Source organism: Daldinia decipiens, assembly GCF_022478715.1.
Source record: "Daldinia decipiens strain CBS 113046 unplaced genomic scaffold F4813scaffold_9, whole genome shotgun sequence".
Taxonomy (NCBI): Eukaryota; Fungi; Ascomycota; class Sordariomycetes; order Xylariales; family Hypoxylaceae; genus Daldinia; species Daldinia decipiens.
In genome coordinates, this window is record NW_026054552.1 from 402,325 (window position 1) to 423,612 (window position 21,288).

Below are 21,288 nucleotides of genomic sequence, written 5' to 3' on the forward strand. Positions count from 1 at the left end.
GGGGCCGTCTCCCCATAAATCCCGACGTAGCTGATCCATAACCATCATAAACATCCGGCCTCTTACGGTTATCGACAAGACCTTTTATGGGTCTTACATATGTTAATCTAAGCTGCTTGATTGGTCCTACCCTAGTACATATAAGGTACTCCACCGTGTCTCCCTTGCATTTGAGGACATAAGAGCACATCGCTCTAATACCAGTGCAAGTGCTCTACCTAATGACGAGGGATTGGATGATAATAATAGGTGACAAGCAATCAATGGGAATATATATCACCAATAAGGATGCCGCAAGTTAAGGCCGGTCTCCACGAGATCCGAAAAGGAAAACTCATATCAACGTCATCGAATAATAAGAGCATAACCACAACTCGTCTATAGAAAAATATCGATCTTAGGTAATTTTAAAGCCAGTGTCATCGCAGCGCTTCGCGTGTCTCCCAATAAAATCCTGTTCAATAAAGTCGTATAAAGCAAGTTGGTAAACGCTTTGTATGGGATAGACTTATAATTGAAGATGGTGATAATGATGAATTCGTTTGCGTCCAATAAGTACCTAAAGTATTTAAGCACAACATAGGATAATGATATAACTACTGGGTTTCGGTCGTTATACCTGATTGTTATCCACAGCAGTTATAATGTACCCTTTTAGCTGCGGGATATTCATGCAGATCTACCGGCGCAGAATAGTAATAGAAATGGTCGGTGTGGCAAACTACTCGGGCCGTCACAGAGCTTGCAGTGGATCTTGTTCCGGCCCGCATGGTTTCCGGAGCATCTGGGCACTGGGCCGTACGTAAGTCTTCGATAGCTCCTCATTTACTAATATACCTAATAGACCCAGTAGAAAAAAACGGAAGCTTTCAGTTGGGCTCTCGGTGAGGAAAGGCGAGGCACTAGGCCGATGGTACTAGTACTATGCTGAAAGATGCGGTATATGAGCTGTACTTGTATATTGACTTAGTCTATCAACTGTATGAGTGAGTAGGGAGGTCCTTCTTATATATATGACATAGTCCCTTGGCCATTCATTTCAACATACTCCTCATTTCTCAAAGTCCCCTCTATTCGCCTTGATAATCTAACTAAGATCTATCCTCACTTCTTAGCTGCGTCCTCGGCCGCTTTCTTCAGCTTCGGTATTTGGTCGCTAGTATATAAACTATCCGCGAATTCCAAAATATCGTCCACGAGTTTACCATCCTTGCTCAATGTTAAGATCCAAACATACTCGTTTTCATATGGCCCAATGGCCGTCTCGGACCTCGACTTCAAATGCAATACGACCTTACGAGTGACTTCGTCTACCACTGGTTCTCCTCCATCAACGATCCGGAGATGAAACGTTGGCATAATGGCATTTAGCGCTGCTATGAAGCCTGCGAACTCGGCGTTGCTTTGTGGCGGCGAGTTTAGGGATGCCGGAAGCAGTCGATGCTTACACGTAGGACTGCGGTATCGCACGACTGATTCGGGTGTGAACTCGTTGAACGCCTCTATGAAGAGCTTGGCAGTCTCTAAGAGTTGTTCTCTCGAAGGTGATGACATTTTGTAGAGATTTACCAAAATGTGAGTCGCAAATTGTTCGCCTCTCGGTCCTCAGCTCTTGTTAAATGAGGTATATTTTCTCAGGTGGTAACACTTTTTGTAAGTACAATCTCCTGTATTATACTTGACTGGATTGATGAAGTTCCCGCTTATATAGACAGTTTTCTCCACTAAGATAGCTTCTTCGCTAGTATTCCATGGCTACATATGTTAGTAGTCCTAAGCTAATGCCTGTTATAATAAGACGGAATACGTCAGCTGCTTTATAATCTAGTAGATGAACGACGATGTAATTGGTTAGTTTATGAATATTCTTAGCCATGTGCTGGATTGGCATTCTTCTTACACCGCTCTTACATTCTCTTACCTGGATGTATTGTATCAAATTACAGTATCAGAAATATATTAGGTTGTTCTCTTATGAATGTTGTGTTATGAGTGTTAATCCGTAGATATATACATTAGTATATAATATTCGGCAAATGGAATTAATCCCACAATATAGTTACCTAGGTACCTAGGTACCTAAATATATTAGCATGGCTGACACCAATTTATAATCATAAGGTGGGTGGAATCGTTAAAGCCAGCGTCTCGTAGTAGTCTGACTAACTCGGGAACTATTTATATCGTATGGTACCTGGAGCAATATATCCGTTTGGGCAATGTAGCTAAGCCTAGAAACCCGTTTTAACTTATTTTTATATTCTCACATAGGCTTGTAGATTGATATTTACCGAAACTCCCATTATAAACAGGGACAATTCTCGAATTGTATAACTCAATTTATCCATAAAATTTTCGGTTTTAACAAGTTCATAGGCATTTTTATTTTCGCAGTGTTTAATATTCAGCACCAGAACAAGTTCTATATAACATACAAGCTTGACTTTAATACCAACAACACGCCTAACCATATCTCACCCTCGGCTCATCATTGCCTTTACATGTGTCCCATCTCAGCACTACAGAGCATCAAAATCATAATCTATAATAGTTACTAGAACCACAACTTCTTATAACTGGAAATGAGATCAATAAGTCAATAGATACTTACTAAGCTTAGGTCAAACCCCGAAGCTGCTCTCCATTCCCAGACACTTCTGTCTTGAGTTCCTAGAGAAGTCATGCCATTATCCTCAACCTCGTGGATGCTAGTAATAGAGGTGCCATCAACGCTGATAGTTATAGTCGGCGCCGCATGATTACTAGAACTTCTTCGCCTGCTTGGGTGCGTACGGCGGCGGCGTCAATAGTTGAGTGGCTATGGGTGATCTGAGACTTGTGCACTAGCAAGCAGAGCTTATCACCATTGGGATTTTCGATGATCCAGCCGTTCTTAATGTCGACGCTTTTATGGCTGAAGTCGGATAAGTGAATATTGGAGCCGTCTAAGACCTTACGCCCCTAGCTCCACAATGTACCAAAACTTGTACCCTCGACTCGGAATACAGGCTGGCCGGTACTATCCGTAACTGCGACCTTTTTAAATATTCTGTCGTGGCAGTAAACGTTTAAAGTAGTCTGCCGGGGTGAGACGTAACTGTTGGAAATGTTTACTAGTAAGGGTTTCTAGTGGTGTTTCCATTTTGCCGGACTCAATAGTACGGGATAGGAGATTTGCGTGAACGATTTATGGAATATTTAAGTTATCCCTCAACTCGCAGCCTTCGAAGTAAATTTTGTATATAATATATATCATCACCCAATCGATAAAGAAAAATATGTATTGTAAAGTAGTTGACCGTTAGTGAAGAGATATTTTACTTGTTATGATTATATAATGACTGTAAGTGCTCACAACTTAATCAGCCTATAATAAACCCTATAGATGTTGATGTCCCGCATCTTTCGACCCCCTTTTATCTGCCAATCCGCCAGTCCGCCTGCAGCACTGGCGTATCCATATTAGAGCCGTGTCTAACTCTTGACCGTAGCCTAAATTCTAGAATTCATAGCTATGATCCGTCGACCCTGAAGTCCTATTGTTATCGAATATGGCGCCGACAGCAGCATCCCAATTGTATGTGCCGTTAGCTAATGTTGCTTCGCTCTCATTCAATCCAAAGAGCTGGTGTTCATCACAGGGATATAACGTAAAATTGGATGGTAAATCTAGAGATCCATAATGTGTAAATTTCTGAGAGCTTCCTTCGAGGCTTATTTGAACAGTAGGTAAATCTTGAGATTGGGCTGTATCTGCTGTCACTTGACTTTTCGTTAATGAGGCCTGTATCTGAACACCATCAATTGATGTCCAGTCGAAACCAATGTGGTCGACCCCATTCGTTATAGCGTGATCCTGCTTTTTGTGTGTGTCCAGTTTCTTATTCTGGGTACTTATATCTTGGCTTACTTGGGATAATGTACCATATCCGGAGTCGCAATCGTTTCCATTTAACGAAGATAACCCAGATCTTTTGAGTATCTCAGGACCGCTGTTAATAGGTCTAGTGGCGTCGTATCTTTGGAGTATCTCTGGTATTGCTTGCTGAAATAAGGTCTGTGAGTAGGCTAGCACCTCATCCTCGTGTGGCATTAAATCTAGCGGTATATGTTCCCGAGCTTTACGTTCCACAATTTCTAGCCCATCCGTTGCTATGAACTTCTGTAATAACAATAGCTCGGAAGATAAGTCGCTCTCTAAGTACGGACTGTCTGGATGCGGTTGACCTGGAAATAATATCGTATAAATCGCGTACCACTGTTCCGGCTTTGAGAGTTGCTTATCGGAGCGACGTTCGAGTTGCTTTTGTTGAGTTGTAGTTATACCTTCTAGGTCTGGTTTTGGTCGTGGGGAGCAAGTACGATCTTGAATATGACTTTCAAACCCGTCTTCGTCTCGGAATACTTCCCAGCATACAGGGCAGTAGTGTGGTCTCTCGTGATATCGACGAAGGTGCTGCTTCACTCTGGATATATCCTTTAGGATATACTGACGACATTTGCAATATGATAAGGGCTTCCATTTAGAGAACGGACACGCCCAAAATGTAGGTTGAACTTCAACAGGACGGTCTAAGTGAAGCCTCTTGTGTGGGTATCTGTCTTCGTCTCCCTCATCCCCTGATTGATGCTGGCCACTGTCTTTGCGCCTTCTTTTACCCCGTGATAAACTGACTGAGTCCTTACTAGGAGAGTCGCACTGCTTTTGGGTTGCTATGCGACTTTGAGGGCATGATGTCGTATTTCCGGAAGCGGCTTCGCTTGGCCGACCTCCCGATAGATTGAGTTGCCTATAGAAGATAGATAACAACTCTTTTAGTATGGATGGTGAACTGGTGCTGGTGTATCAGGTGACCTTGACCCTGATCATGTGATCATATTCTTAGTATAAGTACCATTTATGGTCGCATACACCCATTTTACATAGTATCATCCACTTTTAATACAAGTCATTCCTTTCCTTCATCAGCGTCATCATTTAAAAGTCCTTGATATCAGGTCTAATATGGCTTGATCCAAGGCCAAGACGTCTAAGTCTTGTTCAATGGTGTAAGGGATTGGAGAATGCCGTGGTCCATCCCATTGATTTCTTCTTCAAAGTCGCTTGAGTTCGTTGAGTCATATTCGGTTACGTTACTTGAGTTGCCTAGACTTGATGGATATGAGTTGTTGAATGTACTTGGCAAGGGACTCGGCATTGAAGGGTCGATATGATTTCCGATAGTTTTGGAAAGTTCTATTGAAGGACTTCTTTGTTTAGTAGTATTTTGCTGTTTGGAGTATGACCCCTCAATTGCCTTATCGGCCACATCAGGATCCCATACTGTTAGGCGTTGAAATTGAATCAGCTGGTATCTATTTGGAATCTATCGCTAAGGAAAAGACACTATACATACTTGGGCTCAAGTTCCTGGGCGACGTGGAAACATACGCCACCTGCTCCTTGACACTCGTCGAGCTCAAATCGGGGAGAGATGGATCCCGATTCCCAGACTCACTGAGCTTAGTATCTGTCTCACTTAATGATGTAAATGGAACGAGCCCGTTAATTGTTTCCGGTGTATTTGGATATGAATAATTGACCCTTTTGGGGATTGACATGGTGAGTGACAGATCCATATCTGCATCATAAGATGAAATCCTATAGTGCTGGGCGGAATTTTGATAGAGTTGGAACCTAGGGTCACCGGGGAATGAAGGCTCTTGAGGCAGCTCTGGCGTATCAATCGGAGTAGCATCTCGATACATGCTTGATACGCTGTCTTGAGTATCTGCGCCAAGTGACGACGGAACGCTGAGATCATATAGCGAAGAAAATGAATCGTCCCTTTTGGATGATAATGCTGAATCGTCTGACGGAGAACCATGTTCCTCTGATTCCACAAGAACTCCATTTTGTTTCCGACAAACCTCTGCATCAAACCCAGTTGCGCCGGATGCATCGCGCAAGTCCAGACATCGAAACTTGTGTTGGCTGCTTGACGAGCTCATTTTCAAGAGATCCTGATTTAAGGACAATGGCCGCTCCGTAGACAATGTAGATCTCACTAATAAAGGGTCATAGAATCTCGCATGGAGACATTCATGGCACCGTGATGTCCTTTACTCGTGTTTGGCGGTGCCACATTCGTCTCGGGATCCTGCTTTGCCTCCAGTTTTAGGAATGAACCTTGGAAATAATAAAGCCGTATGTTGGGATGAGATGGTAATGTATTAAAATATTTGACGGCTTGTCATATATCTTGCTACTTCAAGGATAGATGAGAGGGGTTCCTGTGGAATATAATTGCACTACAACGGTAACGCACAGTTGTGTGGAAGAGCCCTATGTGCTGCAATATGGGGGCGCTTTTGTGCTTCATACTTAGGTACCTGGGCATGCATGTCCACACTCGCCAATCAAACGACGTAGGTTAATAGTACTCGGCTTATGACGGAAGGATCTGTATCAGACAGAGAACTGCATATCCTATCATGAGTGTTGAGTGAACCCGACGTATCTGGCCAGTTTTAGGAGGTACTCATACACTCAGGCATATACGTCGAAATTAATAAATCGTCTTTAAGGTGAAGATACCTGTGATGATATTTTAAGAAGTTTAAAGAGACGATACCTATTGATTGAATATGGGGGCCTTAAAAAGTCCCTATGCCAATACCACTTCAAACTCAAAGTCCTCTGTCAATAACGAGTATTCATCCCTGGTACTAGGTCCACAGGAGCCGCTTCCTAATCCATGGTGTGCTGCATCTAGTCTAAGGACTACGTTATCCGTCTTCTTCCTCTGTAATTCATAGGGATGCTTCGCCGCCTCTACGTCTGCGACTCGGTAATGCGACGCGTTGAAATCAAACAGCTTCCGCTTACTTCCAGCATCACCCTGATCCGAGAAGGAAGCCGTGATAGATTCGCCGCCAGCATGCGTAAACTTTACCCACCGCGTGTCCGTCCTATTGCTGCCTTCTTGCGGGTACTCGTAGTCGGTCCAGAGCTCGGATACTGCGGCGACTTGATACACGCCTACACGCTGTGACAGCTTCTTGTCCCTGTAACTCTCGCCTGGGCCGCGTCCGTACCAAGTTACCGCTGCCGCATCTTTATTTCCTCTGGCCCATTCTCTCGGTAGCTCTATGGTGAGTCCTATGCGCGGTAACGTACGAGGCAAATTCAACCCTTTCGGTTTGCCCTTCACACGTATGACGAGCGCACCCGATGCGTAAAACGTGTACGCGATGTCTAAATCAATGGACCACGAAAGGACAGGTGGAGCGAATCGCTGCTGTACTCGAACCACGACGGCGTGCCCATTGGCTTCAATATCCCACGTGCAGCTGCGCGCCTGGCACTTAGCGAGGTGTAAAAGCCTATTCTTCCAGTCGCGCCCATCTTGTGGCGCATCATTATCCGTAGGTGCCCGGTAAGCGGTAAACTCCGGGCTCACGGCTAGGAGCTCGGTGTGATTCTTTGCGAAGGATCGTAGTTTTCCATGAACCGGCGAGAAATTCCATGATGCAGCCGGGCTAGAAATTATCCAAAGAGTCGATGTTTCTGTAATAGTCACTTTGTCTGTAGACTGAAGCTGAGGAGCGAGAGGAAGTGAGGGGCTATTGAGTGGGATCTCTTCGAAGGCGATTTCGAATCCGGCTGGGAGGGATGGAGTTGCAGCGCGCTGATAAAAGAATAGTTGCAATATCCCTTCTCCAATTAAATCAGTGGGTAGAGATGGGAGTGCCAGTTCAGCAGTTTGACCAGGTTCTATACCAGATGGAAGTTCGATACTCCCGGTGTAAGAGGTTGGTCTGCCCTCATCCAAGATCACGTAAATACATCCGAGATGATCAAGAGTAATGAAGTCGTATCGATTTACGACCGTGGCTGTCTGCGACGCGTAGCCAACAACTTTTATAGGTTCTATCGCCTTTTTATATTCAATTAATCCAGGGGTTGGTGTGTGGTCAGAGTGTAACACCCCGTCCATGATGAAGTTGCTATCATTAGGCTCGTCACCGAAATCCCCACCGTAAGCATAGAATTCATCACTGGATTCCTTATCTCTGGTAAGGAGACCATGGTTCGCCCATTCCCATACAAAGCCGCCCTGAAGCTTTGGATGTTCGTAAAAAGCGTCGATGTACTCCTTAATGTTACCTGGTCCATTACCCATTGCGTGAATGAACTCGCATAGGACAAGGGGCTTGCTCTTAGATTCATCCTTGGCAAACTCAATGATGGTTTCTATCGGCGGGTACATTGTTGAATACATGTCCATAGTCTCGGCGTAGATATCGGCCTCATAATGGATGGGTCGGCTGTCATCATATGATTTGATCCAATTATACATAGACTTAAAGTTTCGGCCAAAGAAGGCTTCGTTTCCTAGAGACCAAATGATAACAGAGGGGTGAAGTTGGTCGCGATAAACTAACTGTTTCGCGCGATCTACATAGGCATGTTCCCAAGCGGGATTATCCGTTGTCCATTTAGCTGCGTCTGTCCGGGTGAGAAGCTGTCGCTCGCGGAACGGAAGTGATCTATTAGTAGGAGATAGTGCGGCATCGCCTATATGGATCTATATTAATATCGTCTATAATTTAGAAAGTGGGTATTAACGTACATATTGACTCGAATCCGTGACATTCAAGATCAGCTTCGTCCATAACCCAGAACTGTTCTTGTTAGAGATAGTAGGGACATGAAGACATTATGAGGTAGATAACCTACTCCCAGTTCGTCAGCTAAGTCATATAGACGAACATCGCTTGGTTGGTGACAGGTCCGAATGGCATTGATATTATGAGTTTTCATGAGGATAAGGTCCTTCTTCATGAATTCAAATGGAACAGCACGCCCAAGTCTAGGATGATGTTCATGTCGATTAGCGCCTTTGAGGACAATTCGGCGGCCATTGACTTTGATTAGGCCATCTTTCATTTCTACCTGTCGGAACCCCACGCGATGAGCAACGAAGCTGGTATCATTCAAAGAGACAATAAGGTAATAAAGTATCGGTGTTTCTGCCGTCCATTTCGAAGGATTTTGTATTGGGAGAGAGAACTCGGCGCGTCCCTGAGATACAATTCTTGTCTCCGTAGCAATGACTTTGCTCTTAGATGGGTCCCAAAGATCGACTTGAAGCTTACCAGACCCGGTGATATCTACCCGGACTTTTAGATCGGCATTGATGTACTGGTTGTCTAACTTTGTCTGTATGAACAGGTTCTCAACACGCGACTCTGATGGAAAGCCAAGAAGGTGAACATCGCGATAGCTTATTACCAGTTAGTTTATCACAGCGCCTAGGGAGTTTTTTGAACTTACATTCCGCTCATCCTCCATTGATCCTATCAAGCAAGGCGTGTCAGAAATGTAGGACTCAATTTCTTATACATGAAAAGAAAAAAGAAATACTTGATTTGAGACGGAACTAAATGAGAGGACATTTTCATTATCCTTGGTTGACTGGACTAAGAGACTTCGTAATGATATATCTTACCTGATCCTCAATGTAAGTACCATCGCAATATTGATAAACTCGAACTGCGATAGTATTTTCACCTTCCTGATGAATTACATCCGTGACATCGAACTCGGTTGGGTTCCGCGACCCCTGATGGTATCCCACTTCTTTTCCGTTCACCCAGACGTGGAAGGCAGAATCTACTCCCTCGAACCTTAGTCTCAGCTGTAAGCCAGTGAGATTCTCAGGGACTGTGAATTTCCTGACGTAGAATCCAGTCTCATTTTCGTCGAGTGGAACATTAGGCGGGTCTACAGGGATAGGGAAATTAACATTGGTGTAGTGAGGTCCTTTTCCGTAGCCGTTTAACTGCCACATGCTAGGCACTGTTATGTTGTCCCATTCTGCTGTGTTGAAGGTCGGATCCTCGAATCCCCCGGGGCCCTCGAATGGGTTTTCGGCGAGCTTGAATTTCCAAGTCCCCGAGAGGGAGTAAGTGTTGGATTTAGTGCTGTCATAATCTAATGCATCCTGTATCGTGTTATATATGTGGAAATTGGCCCGAGGAGGAAGGGTATTCTTATGAATAACGGTGAGATTGTTCCAATCTGGCTGCGATGCTGGGTGAATCTTTCCAGGCATGGCCATCGAAAGGTGGTATCTCAGTCTTATTCCTGGGTAAGAGGACTACCATAACAACAATTGAGAATATCAAAGGATTATAGTCCAGTTGGCCTTATATAGCAACTCATCGGATAACCATCTACAACGTCGATAACTAGGTACCTAAGACGCTCAGCGTGGCTTCTAGTTGATGTTTTAATCTCCTCGACGAGTGGTGAGGGGAAACTGGCGGGGATTTCGGGACAAGAGCCGATCTCGTGACTTACTGACAGGAAGCCATTAAACTGCAATGCAAGATTATTGAATAATGGACAATATCTAAATTAAATAGGGGCCGATCAAGGTACAATACCGCCCCGGAGTTGACAGATTCGGTGCGGGGAACCTTCAACACGACACGAATCATAAAAACAATCTATTACCTAGCGTGACATTCGTTTAGCAAAAGCATTGAAACGTATCTACATATATAACGACTCGGTCGATAACATATCTGTGTGAGCCCTGTGAACTAATCGCGCGCTCGGTTGGAGTTCGACCCGAGCTGACATTTGAGAGACCATTTAAAGAAGGGCCAAATGCGAGAAACCCAAGCAGGGATATTGTAAAATGAATGTTATGTATAACTACATGTGTGAATAGATTGAGAAGGGGGTATCAATATAGATCCAGAATGATCAAAGGACCTCGTGCTCATGCCAAGCATCTCTAATCCAAGTCCATGATTCCAGCCAACCGCCTATCCCATTTGACAATGATTTAATATACACCAAGGGGTAAATCCATAGAAGTCCCTATAAACGACTTTTATGCTCCGGAATATACAGCTGTCACGAAACGTCCACACTCTACCCGCTGCTCAATGCTGACTTTTCTTCCCGAGCCGCCCTCGCCGATCTTAACTGTTGTTCGAGGTGTGATCTGAAATCTGTGTTGTTCGCCCTGTCGTCCTTTCTCTGCGTCACCCTCCCCACCATCTAGGGGTCCGATGTAAGTTGGCAAGGCGGCGTTGTTCCGCTTTCCTGTCCCTAGCTGGTAATGCTCGTTGCCACCCCAAAACATTACATCTGCACCCCAGTTTGTATCATTATACGAGCTGATATCAGATGCATCAACTGAAGTAACATTGTCCATCACTGCTGCTACGTGAGTACTACCAGCGCTTAATCGGGCTAGGCGGATTGGGACAACTGAATCCGTCTTTTCATCCCACTCAAAAATTCCAGAGAGCGATTTGATCTTGGAAGGGCCGAGTGAAACATGTGTCCATTTACCCGTACCTAAGCTGCCCCAAATACCAGAGCCACAAGCCCAAGTATCGGCGGTAACTCGGCCTATGTCCTTGATAGAATTGGCGTCCTCTCTTTGCCCGGCAACTCGCTTCGCATCCACCGTAAAGAATGAATTTGCACCGCCGGCTGCAATTGACGTCACACGCGGTTGTTGTCCCGAACCGCTGTAAATTTTGGTAAATGGTAAAGGAATCGGAGCATCAATAAAAGGGAACTGGGGTTCCACTTCGAAACCTAACTGACCAGAAGTATTGTCACCGAAGACGAAGACATGTCCGTCGTCGTTGAGTGCTAAGGAATGGTAGTCACCAGCGGCAACTTTTCCAATTTTAAACCCCTTTAAACTAAGAATTTCATGTGGCTCGTCGTAAGGCCCTTTTGGTCGAGTTGCCCAAGTTAAGCCCGGTATACCCATCTGTCCTTTAGAGGGAAAATCAGACGTGCTGGAAGCAGCAGAGAAGACGCGCCCCTTAGATGTTAAGAGTAGAGTATGCTCTAGACCACTGGCAATGTCGACAATGCTTTCACCCCAACTGAGATTCTTAGGCTTAAGCTGTCGATAATTAACAGTTTCCGGGCTGGACCAAAAGGAGAACCAGGACGTCTGATGTGACTTCTCGCCAGAAGTCTGATCGGCTCTCGCTACAGGCACTGAGTAGACAGTTCCGTTCTTTCCCAAGGCAATTATACGGTCACGCGATATTTCGATCTTGACAAGATCTTTGCCTCTCAGCGTTTCCGCAGGAGTTGGGTTGGCTTTTGAGAAAGCCACACCCCACTGCACAAGGTCGCCTTTCTCGGTAATCGCCGCCCCAAAGTCGCGATCTAGCTTCATATCTCGTAGGAGCATCCCGTCGAAATATGGTATCCTTCGTGGCGTCTTTATAACGCTGTCAGCTGAATCGGGTGCAGCTACTCGACCTGAGTTGGAACCCCATGCATAAACGCCCGGGTGTTCCCAACTCTTCTTGACTTGGAGATGTTGACTACTTATTATATCCCGGTTTTCTTCTTTAGACTCACTAGGCGGTCGGGACTTCTCGTACTCAATGACGGCTTGTTGTGGCTTTGGGGGTTCTTTGGTGAAAGACGGATATAGAACAACTGCACTTCCAGCCGCAAGGACTACCAACATTCCACCCAGAAACTTTCCTGCACTCCCACGCTTGCGCCCTGCATCATTATCTCCTCTTTCGGTGCTAACTAATCTAGTCCATTGACGAGTGAGATGGTTTGTGGAATTCGGGTGGCGGTATAAAAGGAATCTCTGGCGCAATGCGATTCGTCGGACGATAGCCATGGTCAGCGGCAGTCGACGTGCGGAATGTGTATAATAGGTCTCTGGTAATAATTCAGATCGATATCAGCTAGGTCTGGTAAACCATCGTCAATTGACTGCTAGCTAAAGCATGTGCAGGAGGCGAGTTGGCGGCGTTGACGGTGTTGAGAGACTCGAGACTCAATCACAAAGCGGAGGGAATAGAGAGAAATGATGAGGTCATCCAATCAAAGCCCACGTAAAATAATACATCATGCGCGAACCGGGGACGAGGTCGCCCCACTTCATGTCGGCAGCTAATGTGGCAGCTAATATTTGCATAATGCGAGTTAGATCATAATGCAAGTTAGATTTATGAAAGGTTGCAGCTATATGTACCTAACGCTAGTTGATGCATGAGTGTATACCCTTATAACCAGTATTATGATTCTATGCCCTCCAAGTCTAATATCATATCTTCGCCTTTTCTCCGTGAGCTAACTTCTTCTAATATTCAACTTCCAATCTAACCACTTCTCCAATATTCATATTCTTAACGGTCCGTATTTGCATTATAGGAGGTGCCAATCAACCCCCTTAGTTGTCCGTAGTGTCCAATACATCCTCGTCGCGACCTGGATACATGATATCCTGAATGATAACAGCTCGGACCAGATTGTAAAGCACAACGCAATATGTAACGAGTAGGCAGATAGACATTCCTGTCGCAAACCAGCGGATGCCTTCATGCTGGAGCTCATTTCCGATAGAAATCGTAGCCAATGTGAAGCCTGTATTTGGAAAGGCCATCGCCCACCAATTAAGGTGGAAATATTGAGGCGGCGACATGATGACCGACACTACCGCAATACCAAACCACCATAGGGAGAGCGCCCATAGAAATATGGCACCCACGACTGCTATAGGCCTAATAATTTTCATATCAAGCACCATGCCCACGTTGATATCCAGGTTATCAGGCAGACCGTTCGCCATACCGATAATTGCCAGGGCTGTAAATGCCGGTGGGCCAACGTTCATAAACAAACCCGCTCGGTGTTCGCGGTTTGGCATGCCTAAAGTGCTTTAGCTAATAGTCTCTTGGATTAATCGATATAGCAAGCTTACCTCGTGACATTAAACGTCCTACCATATGAGCATACATCATAAATGCCACGGACAATCCTAAGCCCTGACACGTCAACCCAACCACGATAATTGGAATTGCGTTCATCTGGGGTTGAGTTTCCGCAATAACTGATGCGATTGTGCCTGAGAGCATGATGGGAAATATTGGTAAGATCCAAGTTGGCATCATAGTCTGGAGACCGAGCTGGTGAGTTCTGAATATGTAGGAATATTGTGCTATCGCGACAAATAGCGAACCTGCCACGTATCCCCAAAACAGAACGGAGATAAACCATACTGCAGATGTGGTTTCTTCGGGAATAGCGTAGCGTTGAGTACCTGTGATAATAGTTGCTATAGCGAGAAAAACCGTCGGCACGAAGAATGCCTCTCGAGAATGGGTAATAGACGTCTTGAAGGTGCCTTTATGTAGAACAAATCTCATGATCATAGCGGCGACTATACCAAAAAATATCACGATGTTCGTGATATATACAACGAATCCGATTTGTCGAAGTCCGGGGAATTGGTGAGGTTGAGCGTAAATCAAGAGTGCTAGGCCTCCGGTGCTCATAGATAAAGTAAACCAGGCCCAAGTGAAGTGAGCTCTAATTTACTCAATGATTAGTAAACTATGTCAATTTTGATCCGGGCTAACGATTGTTTCTTACAGCCTTTGAGAAAACTTGATCCTCGGGCGATTCGGATCGTATATATCGATGCCGCCAAGGCCAACCTCGGTCTTCTCGATATCATGACTTTCCTTGCCATCATGTATGGAAGCGTCTGGGGAGTTTGCCCGAGTCCCGCTCGCGCTGAAACTTATGTCTTTCTCGTCGATCTCATATTTGGCGCTTGGTCCAGATGTGGGCTTCTCAAGTGATTTGGCAAACAATGGCGAATTAACTGTAAGAAAAGGGGTATTTTTATCTGAGGCTAGAGCGATATTTTTGTCCATAGTTCAGAGTAACGCCCGTGATACAACGCAATACGGCTCCAAAATTAAATCGAACACAAGGATAAGCTTAGAATAGAGAAGAATGAAATAGCGATGGCTTGGTGATTATATAGATTCTAGGAGTAGTCCTTTCAATATATCTTACACTATCATAAAATAATATTCGTCTTTGTGAGGTAGCAATAATTCTAGATTATGGGGCTAATCATCTACCTAAGGAAATGAAGCAGCTCCGAACTGAAACTGTTGGATGCCAAGAACCCCAGATCCAAGACCGAGACCCAGAACTTGAAGATCAAAGGAGGCGATGATACATCACATTGCAATGACGCGCCTCTAGCGTGTATACCTTCCTTAAAACAGTAGGATCCATCTCGATACCAAGGCTAAAAAGTGACCTAAATGCGTAAGGGATCCACGATGGCCAAGATACACTGCCGTCCAAGACACGTACGACGTGACAAATTCAAGGTGAGAGGCTGATTTAGAACCAATTATTCTTAGAGGTCCAGAGCCGATGAGGTTGAGTATAGGCATATCTACTAATATGGAGAACTAGGCTGTTAGCGCACTGCCACAGAGTACGTGATGGATACGCACGCTGATGTAAATATTACGAGACTGGTCATGCTGGAGATATTTATATTATAGACTAAGCACTATTCGTTTGGCATAAACGAACAGATTGGCGACTTTCTTAATTGGAACAGGAATCACTTCTTTCGACCAGGGTATTAGATGAAAAGCTCAACATATCGAGGCTCAAAACGCCAGGAAGTAGTATGTGAAGTAGTATGTGAAGGGAATTTGAGTTCTTTCATGTTGACCTAGAGTAGCTTGTTGTCGATCAGGCTCATTTTGATGGGTCTAAGAATATTGAATATCCTTTTCTCTAGGGGGTAGTGGCATAAGGTAGGTGGTTAAGGTCTACTTCTATTTGCTAGAATGTGGCTCAACATGTTACTATACGTAACTCGCGCTGAATCCCCAAGCCTCCTTACGAATTCGAAGTCTTGGCTCTCGCGGTGACGCTCTTGGGACTACGGTAGACACTACAGGTAATTCCGTTGGGGCACGATATCGGACCAACCAGATACAATAAAACAAGTACATACTGGTTAGGAAGGTTAGGAATCTTCCCTCGAGATAGCATTTTACATTATCCTATCTGTTAGACTCTATGTCTATATAGCAAGCTAGAAATCTATATATATACCTTATAATGGCACTATAATGAAGCCTTAGAAGATAACTAGAAAGGGGTTGGAATCCAAGTGAGAGAAGCTTCACTAAAAGATACTACAGACTGGCTTTGGTGGAATCCACCATGGACTTTTGCGATGGCGGTATTTTCGAGGGGTCAATTTGGAGATTGCTGCTTTACCCCAAAAATAAAAGCTATAAGAGAGTTTTTACTGTATAGGCAAAAGAAAAAAGGTTTGCCACGCCAATCGATTCGAGTATAGATCTGGTAGGTAGGAGCACGCAAGGAGCACGCAAGATATCGTAGACTTTGTAGCTGCTATTTACGGTGGCCGAAATTCGCATCGTGCATCTAGGACGTTAAGCTTTTTGGACCATGCCAGGTGGATATCGTCTTGCCAATCATTTACGCGGTGAGCCTTATGCCTAGAGATGTCATGCAGGGACTTCGATGCAGCCAAGGGATATGGTATATATTAGGAAGCTTGATCGAGATCAATATACCACTAATCCGTATTGAGTTGCAAACTGCTACTTTGGCTCTCTGCAATACTAGGTGCTACAATCAGCATCAACCCAGTGTGTTGGGGAGCATTACTGTATATGCGCTTCTGAGCAGGGATCGTCTATTGGTCCTTAGTAAGTTCTATACAGCACAGCGTCGCTGTTGATGGTAAGCCTTTGCCAACCTCCGGAACCGTACCCTCGTCCGCGAAATGGTCGGGCATAAGGTAAGTTACATCTGGCAAGCTGTCAAATATCTCCGGCGGGGTCACACTAGTAATATAAATGTTACCTATAGGCGCGATTGGAGATAGAACATATCCCGCACCAATCAGATGGTGAGCCTTGCTGCCCTCTCTCAGCTCTTCTTCACTTACTAACTTTAGACGCCCTTACAGCATTCATGTCTCTTCTTACTATGTCATCGGATTTCTGTCCAATACAATTCGCTTTCGAGATTCTCAAAAGTTGGTGTGATAGATTCGTTCCTGGTCGGCCAACAACATGGCTACTCGCATGACTACGTGAGGAGTTCTAGAAGCCGTTGACAGGTTGACATGGAGTTATGAATAATGTCCGTCATGCCGGAGTCAATAATTCGAAAAGTGTATATATATAGGTCATCAAGGTCGTCGTTTCTTGAATTAGATAGATCATCAGGTCAGTAACAACTAGTAACAAGTCGATCCGGTAACAAACTCGTCTTCGCATCAACCGCCAATATGCAATTCACTCAGAACGTCCTCCTGCTTCTCACCAGCTTGGCTGGCCTTGGCGCCACAGCCCCCTTTTACCCATACGCACCAACATTCAGGCCACGTGGTATACCCGTTCTAGGAAACGTTCCTTACCCGAACACCACGATAGCGGGACTTACCGTTATTGACACGCCTATCGTCCGTCTTGCAAGGGAGTTCGCTCGTAACCACAGCGATGACGCTACCTACAAGCACCAGCTTCGCGCCTGGCTCTTTGGATCTCAAATCATTGCCAATAACGAGACGCTTCTGAACACCGTCGACATTGAAGTACAAGCCGTGGCTGCCATTCTACATGATCTTGGCTGGGACCAAACCCCAGACTCTCCAGTCACCTCTTCGGACAAGAGATTTGAGATTGACGGAGCCATCGCTTCGACAGAGTTCCTCAAGAAGTACGGAGATGAGAACTGGGACCACCGCCGTATCCAGCTGGTATTCGACGCCATTGCATTGCACACGACCCGCACGATCGGATACTACAAGGAGCCCGAGGTATTTGTGACTAGTCAGGGCATTGCTATAGACTACAACGGCCCGGAGCGAGGTGTCAGCAACCAGACGTGGCAGAGCATCGTTGCAGAATACCCCAACTTCGATTTGATTCAGGCGACCAACGAAACCTTCACTGCTATCTGTGCTAGGAAGCCGGATGTCACTTGGGGTAAGACTTATCCAACGGGTGAATTTGATATCAGTGCTAACTATGCCTACCTAGACACCCAGTTGCAGCCGTGGGGTGACCGATACGTGCCGGGCTACAAGGAGAACCAGAACTTGAGAATTGACGGCATCTTCACATACCTCCAAAGCATCCAGAAGAAGTAAGTCAGAGGTATCACCTAGAAAGGTCTTGGTGCTGGTGTTATGGGTGTTCTGAGTGAGGAGCAGGGTTGCAGGGGAAGTGGATGTCACTTTATGAAGCTTCGGTACAGTCGTTTACTAAAAGGGAATCGGCTGGATGAGTGGCTGGATCAGAGCTTTCCCTTTAAATTCTACTAGGTTAGCTTATTATTCCCTAACTATTATTATAGTGATTTATTGTTCTTTCCTCGCCTAATATTTTTACATCTCTATCCCTTTATATCGGTGACCAATGGATACTGATTTTGATGTATATGCCTAACGTAGTATCTAACGAAGCATATATTAGTTTAGGTAGGTAGGTACCTAGGTGGCATTTGGCGATCTAGTCTAAGCTATCTACTTCGAGTAGGATTTATGAAGTTGAAATTTTCATACAAAGCTCTTCACCAACCCTAGCAATTAGGTCAATCCATCTTTCTGGATCCTTTTCCTTGCTCAGCTTGATAGGCTTTTCGAACGTATCCCATACTGCGATATACTTATAATTACTTTCCTCTGTAACCCCGATGCTTCTCCTGAATACCTTCACCATTTGGTCGTGATCCGTTAATTGTCTAAAGTAGGATTTATATACTTCGGCATCCTCCTTACTCCCACGCAGTATTCGGATTTGAACGCAGTAAAGTATTAGAGCGGCGAGACCAGCAGCAAGTGCTGTAGCAACCGAAGAACCGGTTCGATACTTCACTTCTTGGTTTAAACCGACGCCTTCCAGGGCAACATCATTCCCGGGGAATGTAAAATTTATTTGACTTGTACTGCCGACTTCATCATCTGTTCGGCCTGATGCGTGTGCCCCTCCGATTCTGAAAATCCTGTCACGAGCTGCTATCCAAGGGTAGCTGTGGTCTTCTTTTGCTCCGCCATCGCTTGCTGAGCAGAAAAGGAGAATTTTCTTCTTCACTGCCTCGCCAATCGCACTTTCTAGTTCAATTCGTGTTTTCTCGTCTTTAGGGGGGTCGATAGTCCAAGACATTGAGATGATATGGACTTGCATCCTTACGGCTTCGCTGATTGCCTAGGAAAGTCAGCAATATTTGCCACTACGATATGAATATGCTCGCGGGTGCAGACATACCCGTGCAGCACTCTTAGCTGTGATCTGACGACTCCCGTCACGACCTACATGGTCCGCTAGTTTCAGGACATAGAGCTGTGCTCGTGGACATATCCTATATATAAGGCTCGCCATAGCTGTGCCGTGGCCACTGCTCGAAACATAATACGGATAATTGAAAGCCTTGTCCTCTGTTCTCGGGCAGAAACTCCTCCCACCTACCGGATAACATTCCAATTCATTAATGTTAATACCATCGTCAATTAGCGCCACCTTTACTGGTTCGTCAATCTTGTCTTCGACTACCACATTCTGGCTCTTATTGAAATTGGCTTCTGCCTGAAAGAGAAACCTTCTGAATTCAGTCATACACTTAATCCAGTGATCTTGGGCAGGCTGGCGAGGCAGTTGTGGGAGAGCGGCTCTGGCTGCCTGTGGCTCTCTTACAGCTTGCAGTCCGTCCCATGTTATTTCGATATTTGGGTTCGTCGTGATCATCCGACTTTTGAAGTACTCGAGATTAGACTCAGTGCGAGAGTAAGAGTCAAAGCCCTTAGAGCCTGTTAATTATCATGCTAAACTGCATCTGGTACCATATCTCAACTTACCTGCTGGCCATGAATATGGATTTTCCGCAACCCTTTCAATTTCTTCAAACCACCTTCGTCACACCAACCCCGTAGAATGGCGTTATTTCCACTCCAGTATAGATATACGACTTGCACATTTGGCGCTGCGTTGATGATTACCTCGGAGCATAAGTCCCTCTTCTTCCAATTCCAAATCTCAACCCCAAAGCCACTGAGTGCTTTTTCAATTGATTCATCTCCGTGGGCTGTAGACCCTAAGTCGTCGACAATGACCTGGATTATTGTTTGTACACCCTTGCTTCGTAGCCATCTAAATATAAACACTAGATCCGCACGTCCGTTGCCGCCTAACTCCGTTTTTGCCGAATACTCACGAAGTTTAGGGGTGTTTGGCAAGGAGTCATTACCTTCAATAGTTATATGTGGCACTTCTACATGCTGTAGAATATCATCGAACCTAACATGCTTAAGTGCCGTCATTAATCGACGTCGCGTCATAGTAGTGTATCCTGAGAGGTCAAAATAAATTTGCCTATCTGTTATTGAACTAGATTAGCTTTCTGAATCGGAAAATAAATATTAACCTCTTAAAAGGCGCCATGGTTTCTTACCTAGCGAGCTTTTTCGATCGTATATGATCTCTATAGCAGAATCATGACTGCGGTTCCGAAGGTAGTGGTACTTAAGGAAATGCCTAATTTCTTCCGCAGATTCTTTGGTCGGCTTCAATTGACGGACATCTCTAGTCTCTTTACTTGACGGCTTTAGGCCTGAGTTACGTTTCTTCAATTCTGACCTCGTAAATAAGTCGTGGTTAGATGGTTTACTGTTGTGTCCTTGTACTGAATTGCTGACATTAAGCTGATGGCCTTGTATAGTTGAGGATAAGGGATCCGTCGCCTGCATAGCGTTGTCCTTCATGTCGTAGGAGTCCCTTCCAAAATCCTCATTGAAGTCAAGATTGGCCGATATAGTGGGCTTATTTCGAGGATCTCTTGGCGCCTCCTGACTGGGATCTGAAGGAACTGAACGAGCAACTGGCGGAGCGACCCTATTCTTCGCCCGTCCATCTTTCCTGGAAGAAACCGGCGTTTTCTTTCGTTCAATTATGGTTTTGTCTGCCTTTGCCTTTTTGGCTTCTCTTCTTCTTCTCCTTTCCACCTCGGCTGCTTCGCGGGTTGTGATATGATAGAGGTATGGAGACAAGTGATTGTTATTATACGTCAGCGCGCATGAATCATTAGACTCGTAGGATTCTTCGGAAAACCTCATAATGTCATCGCATTTCGCCACGATAGCTTTCACCACTCGAAGCTGATTAGGCTTGCAGTGCCCGTACTCCACAGCTAGATGGAGTGGTGTATTCCCCTTGCTGTCTTTGGCACTCAACGTCTGTGCCCCAGCTATTCCAACGAGGTAATCGAGGAATTCTACTTCCTGCTCGACACCCACGTGAAGACAGTTTTTCCCAAGGTGGTCTGGTATCGAGAGAATGGAATCAATATTGGGGTGTGCACCGCAAATTAACTTTACAAAATCCTCCTTTCCTTCTATTATCGCTATATGTAGTGGTGTATGGCCGCCACTCTGA

At 45.1% G+C, this 21,288-nt stretch overlaps 8 protein-coding genes across 8 annotated transcripts; 1 reads left to right on the forward strand and 7 right to left on the reverse strand.

Moving 5' to 3' along the window:
* Window positions 1-514: 514 nt before the first annotated feature.
* Window positions 515-2,122, reverse strand: F4813DRAFT_353113 (uncharacterized protein). Its single transcript, XM_049242590.1, has one exon. The coding sequence runs from the start codon at window positions 1,552-1,554 to the stop codon at window positions 1,105-1,107; it is 450 nt and encodes a 149-aa protein (XP_049101447.1). The 5' UTR covers window positions 1,555-2,122; the 3' UTR covers window positions 515-1,104.
* Window positions 2,123-3,278: 1,156 nt separating this feature from the next.
* Window positions 3,279-4,370, reverse strand: F4813DRAFT_353115 (uncharacterized protein). The gene has a single exon (XM_049242591.1). It carries the CDS (start codon window positions 4,091-4,093, stop codon window positions 3,500-3,502), a length of 594 nt encoding a protein of 197 aa, XP_049101448.1. The 5' UTR covers window positions 4,094-4,370; the 3' UTR covers window positions 3,279-3,499.
* A 191-nt stretch (window positions 4,371-4,561) lies between these two features.
* Window positions 4,562-6,118, reverse strand: F4813DRAFT_335012 (uncharacterized protein). Its single transcript, XM_049241179.1, has 2 exons — window positions 5,397-6,118; window positions 4,562-5,323 (listed from the first exon to the last, which is right to left on the reverse strand). Exons 1-2 carry the CDS (start codon window positions 5,989-5,991, stop codon window positions 5,031-5,033), a joined length of 888 nt encoding a protein of 295 aa, XP_049101449.1. The 5' UTR covers window positions 5,992-6,118; the 3' UTR covers window positions 4,562-5,030.
* Window positions 6,119-6,432: 314 nt separating this feature from the next.
* On the reverse strand, window positions 6,433-10,455 carry F4813DRAFT_353119 (glycoside hydrolase family 2 protein). The gene is made up of 5 exons (XM_049242592.1): window positions 9,495-10,455; window positions 9,320-9,342; window positions 8,723-9,269; window positions 8,616-8,667; window positions 6,433-8,560 (listed from the first exon to the last, which is right to left on the reverse strand). Exons 1-5 carry the CDS (start codon window positions 10,104-10,106, stop codon window positions 6,648-6,650), a joined length of 3,147 nt encoding a protein of 1,048 aa, XP_049101450.1. The 5' UTR covers window positions 10,107-10,455; the 3' UTR covers window positions 6,433-6,647.
* Window positions 10,456-10,462: 7 nt separating this feature from the next.
* Window positions 10,463-12,936, reverse strand: F4813DRAFT_353121 (RCC1/BLIP-II). Its single transcript, XM_049242593.1, has one exon. The coding sequence runs from the start codon at window positions 12,672-12,674 to the stop codon at window positions 10,890-10,892; it is 1,785 nt and encodes a 594-aa protein (XP_049101451.1). The 5' UTR covers window positions 12,675-12,936; the 3' UTR covers window positions 10,463-10,889.
* A 293-nt stretch (window positions 12,937-13,229) lies between these two features.
* F4813DRAFT_401535 (voltage-dependent anion channel-domain-containing protein) lies at window positions 13,230-15,255 on the reverse strand (the record flags this gene model as incomplete). Its single annotated transcript, XM_049248420.1, has 4 exons — window positions 13,230-13,708; window positions 13,761-14,368; window positions 14,432-14,569; window positions 15,173-15,255. 4 exons carry the CDS (start codon window positions 15,253-15,255, stop codon window positions 13,230-13,232), a joined length of 1,308 nt encoding a protein of 435 aa, XP_049101452.1.
* Window positions 15,256-16,779: 1,524 nt separating this feature from the next.
* F4813DRAFT_335083 (uncharacterized protein) lies at window positions 16,780-18,218 on the forward strand. The gene is made up of 2 exons (XM_049241181.1): window positions 16,780-17,847; window positions 17,902-18,218. The coding sequence occupies exons 1-2, from the start codon at window positions 17,148-17,150 to the stop codon at window positions 18,009-18,011; spliced, it is 810 nt and encodes a 269-aa protein (XP_049101453.1). The 5' UTR covers window positions 16,780-17,147; the 3' UTR covers window positions 18,012-18,218.
* A 68-nt stretch (window positions 18,219-18,286) lies between these two features.
* F4813DRAFT_335096 (subtilisin-like protein) lies at window positions 18,287-20,660 on the reverse strand. The gene is made up of 4 exons (XM_049241182.1): window positions 20,309-20,660; window positions 19,716-20,229; window positions 19,129-19,659; window positions 18,287-19,068 (listed from the first exon to the last, which is right to left on the reverse strand). The coding sequence occupies exons 2-4, from the start codon at window positions 20,193-20,195 to the stop codon at window positions 18,403-18,405; spliced, it is 1,677 nt and encodes a 558-aa protein (XP_049101454.1). The 5' UTR covers window positions 20,196-20,229; window positions 20,309-20,660; the 3' UTR covers window positions 18,287-18,402.
* Between the last annotated feature and the right edge of the window lie 628 nt (window positions 20,661-21,288).

What these genes read in the sequence shown, in the direction of transcription:
- F4813DRAFT_353113 (XM_049242590.1), bottom strand. Translation starts at nt 1,554, where the DNA reads ATGTCATCACCTTCGAGAGAACAACTCTTAGAGACTGCCAAGCTCTTC.
- F4813DRAFT_353115 (XM_049242591.1), bottom strand. Translation starts at nt 4,093, where the DNA reads ATGCCACACGAGGATGAGGTGCTAGCCTACTCACAGACCTTATTTCAG.
- F4813DRAFT_335012 (XM_049241179.1), bottom strand. Translation starts at nt 5,991, where the DNA reads ATGAGCTCGTCAAGCAGCCAACACAAGTTTCGATGTCTGGACTTGCGC. An exon ending in GCCCAGGAACTTGAGCCCAA is followed by an intron (nt 5,324 to 5,396) that starts GTATGTATAGTG and finishes AACGCCTAACAG; the next exon opens with TATGGGATCCTGATGTGGCC.
- F4813DRAFT_353119 (XM_049242592.1), bottom strand. Translation starts at nt 10,106, where the DNA reads ATGGCCATGCCTGGAAAGATTCACCCAGCATCGCAGCCAGATTGGAAC. An exon ending in ACTTAGCTGACGAACTGGGA is followed by an intron (nt 8,668 to 8,722) that starts GTAGGTTATCTA and finishes TAACAAGAACAG; the next exon opens with TTCTGGGTTATGGACGAAGC. An exon ending in TCACGGATTCGAGTCAATAT is followed by an intron (nt 8,561 to 8,615) that starts GTACGTTAATAC and finishes AGATCCATATAG; the next exon opens with GCGATGCCGCACTATCTCCT.
- F4813DRAFT_353121 (XM_049242593.1), bottom strand. Translation starts at nt 12,674, where the DNA reads ATGGCTATCGTCCGACGAATCGCATTGCGCCAGAGATTCCTTTTATAC.
- F4813DRAFT_335083 (XM_049241181.1), top strand. Translation starts at nt 17,148, where the DNA reads ATGCAATTCACTCAGAACGTCCTCCTGCTTCTCACCAGCTTGGCTGGC. An exon ending in GAAGCCGGATGTCACTTGGG is followed by an intron (nt 17,848 to 17,901) that starts GTAAGACTTATC and finishes ATGCCTACCTAG; the next exon opens with ACACCCAGTTGCAGCCGTGG.
- F4813DRAFT_335096 (XM_049241182.1), bottom strand. Translation starts at nt 20,195, where the DNA reads ATGACGCGACGTCGATTAATGACGGCACTTAAGCATGTTAGGTTCGAT. An exon ending in TCCATATTCATGGCCAGCAG is followed by an intron (nt 19,660 to 19,715) that starts GTAAGTTGAGAT and finishes ACAGGCTCTAAG; the next exon opens with GGCTTTGACTCTTACTCTCG. An exon ending in CAGCTAAGAGTGCTGCACGG is followed by an intron (nt 19,069 to 19,128) that starts GTATGTCTGCAC and finishes TGACTTTCCTAG; the next exon opens with GCAATCAGCGAAGCCGTAAG.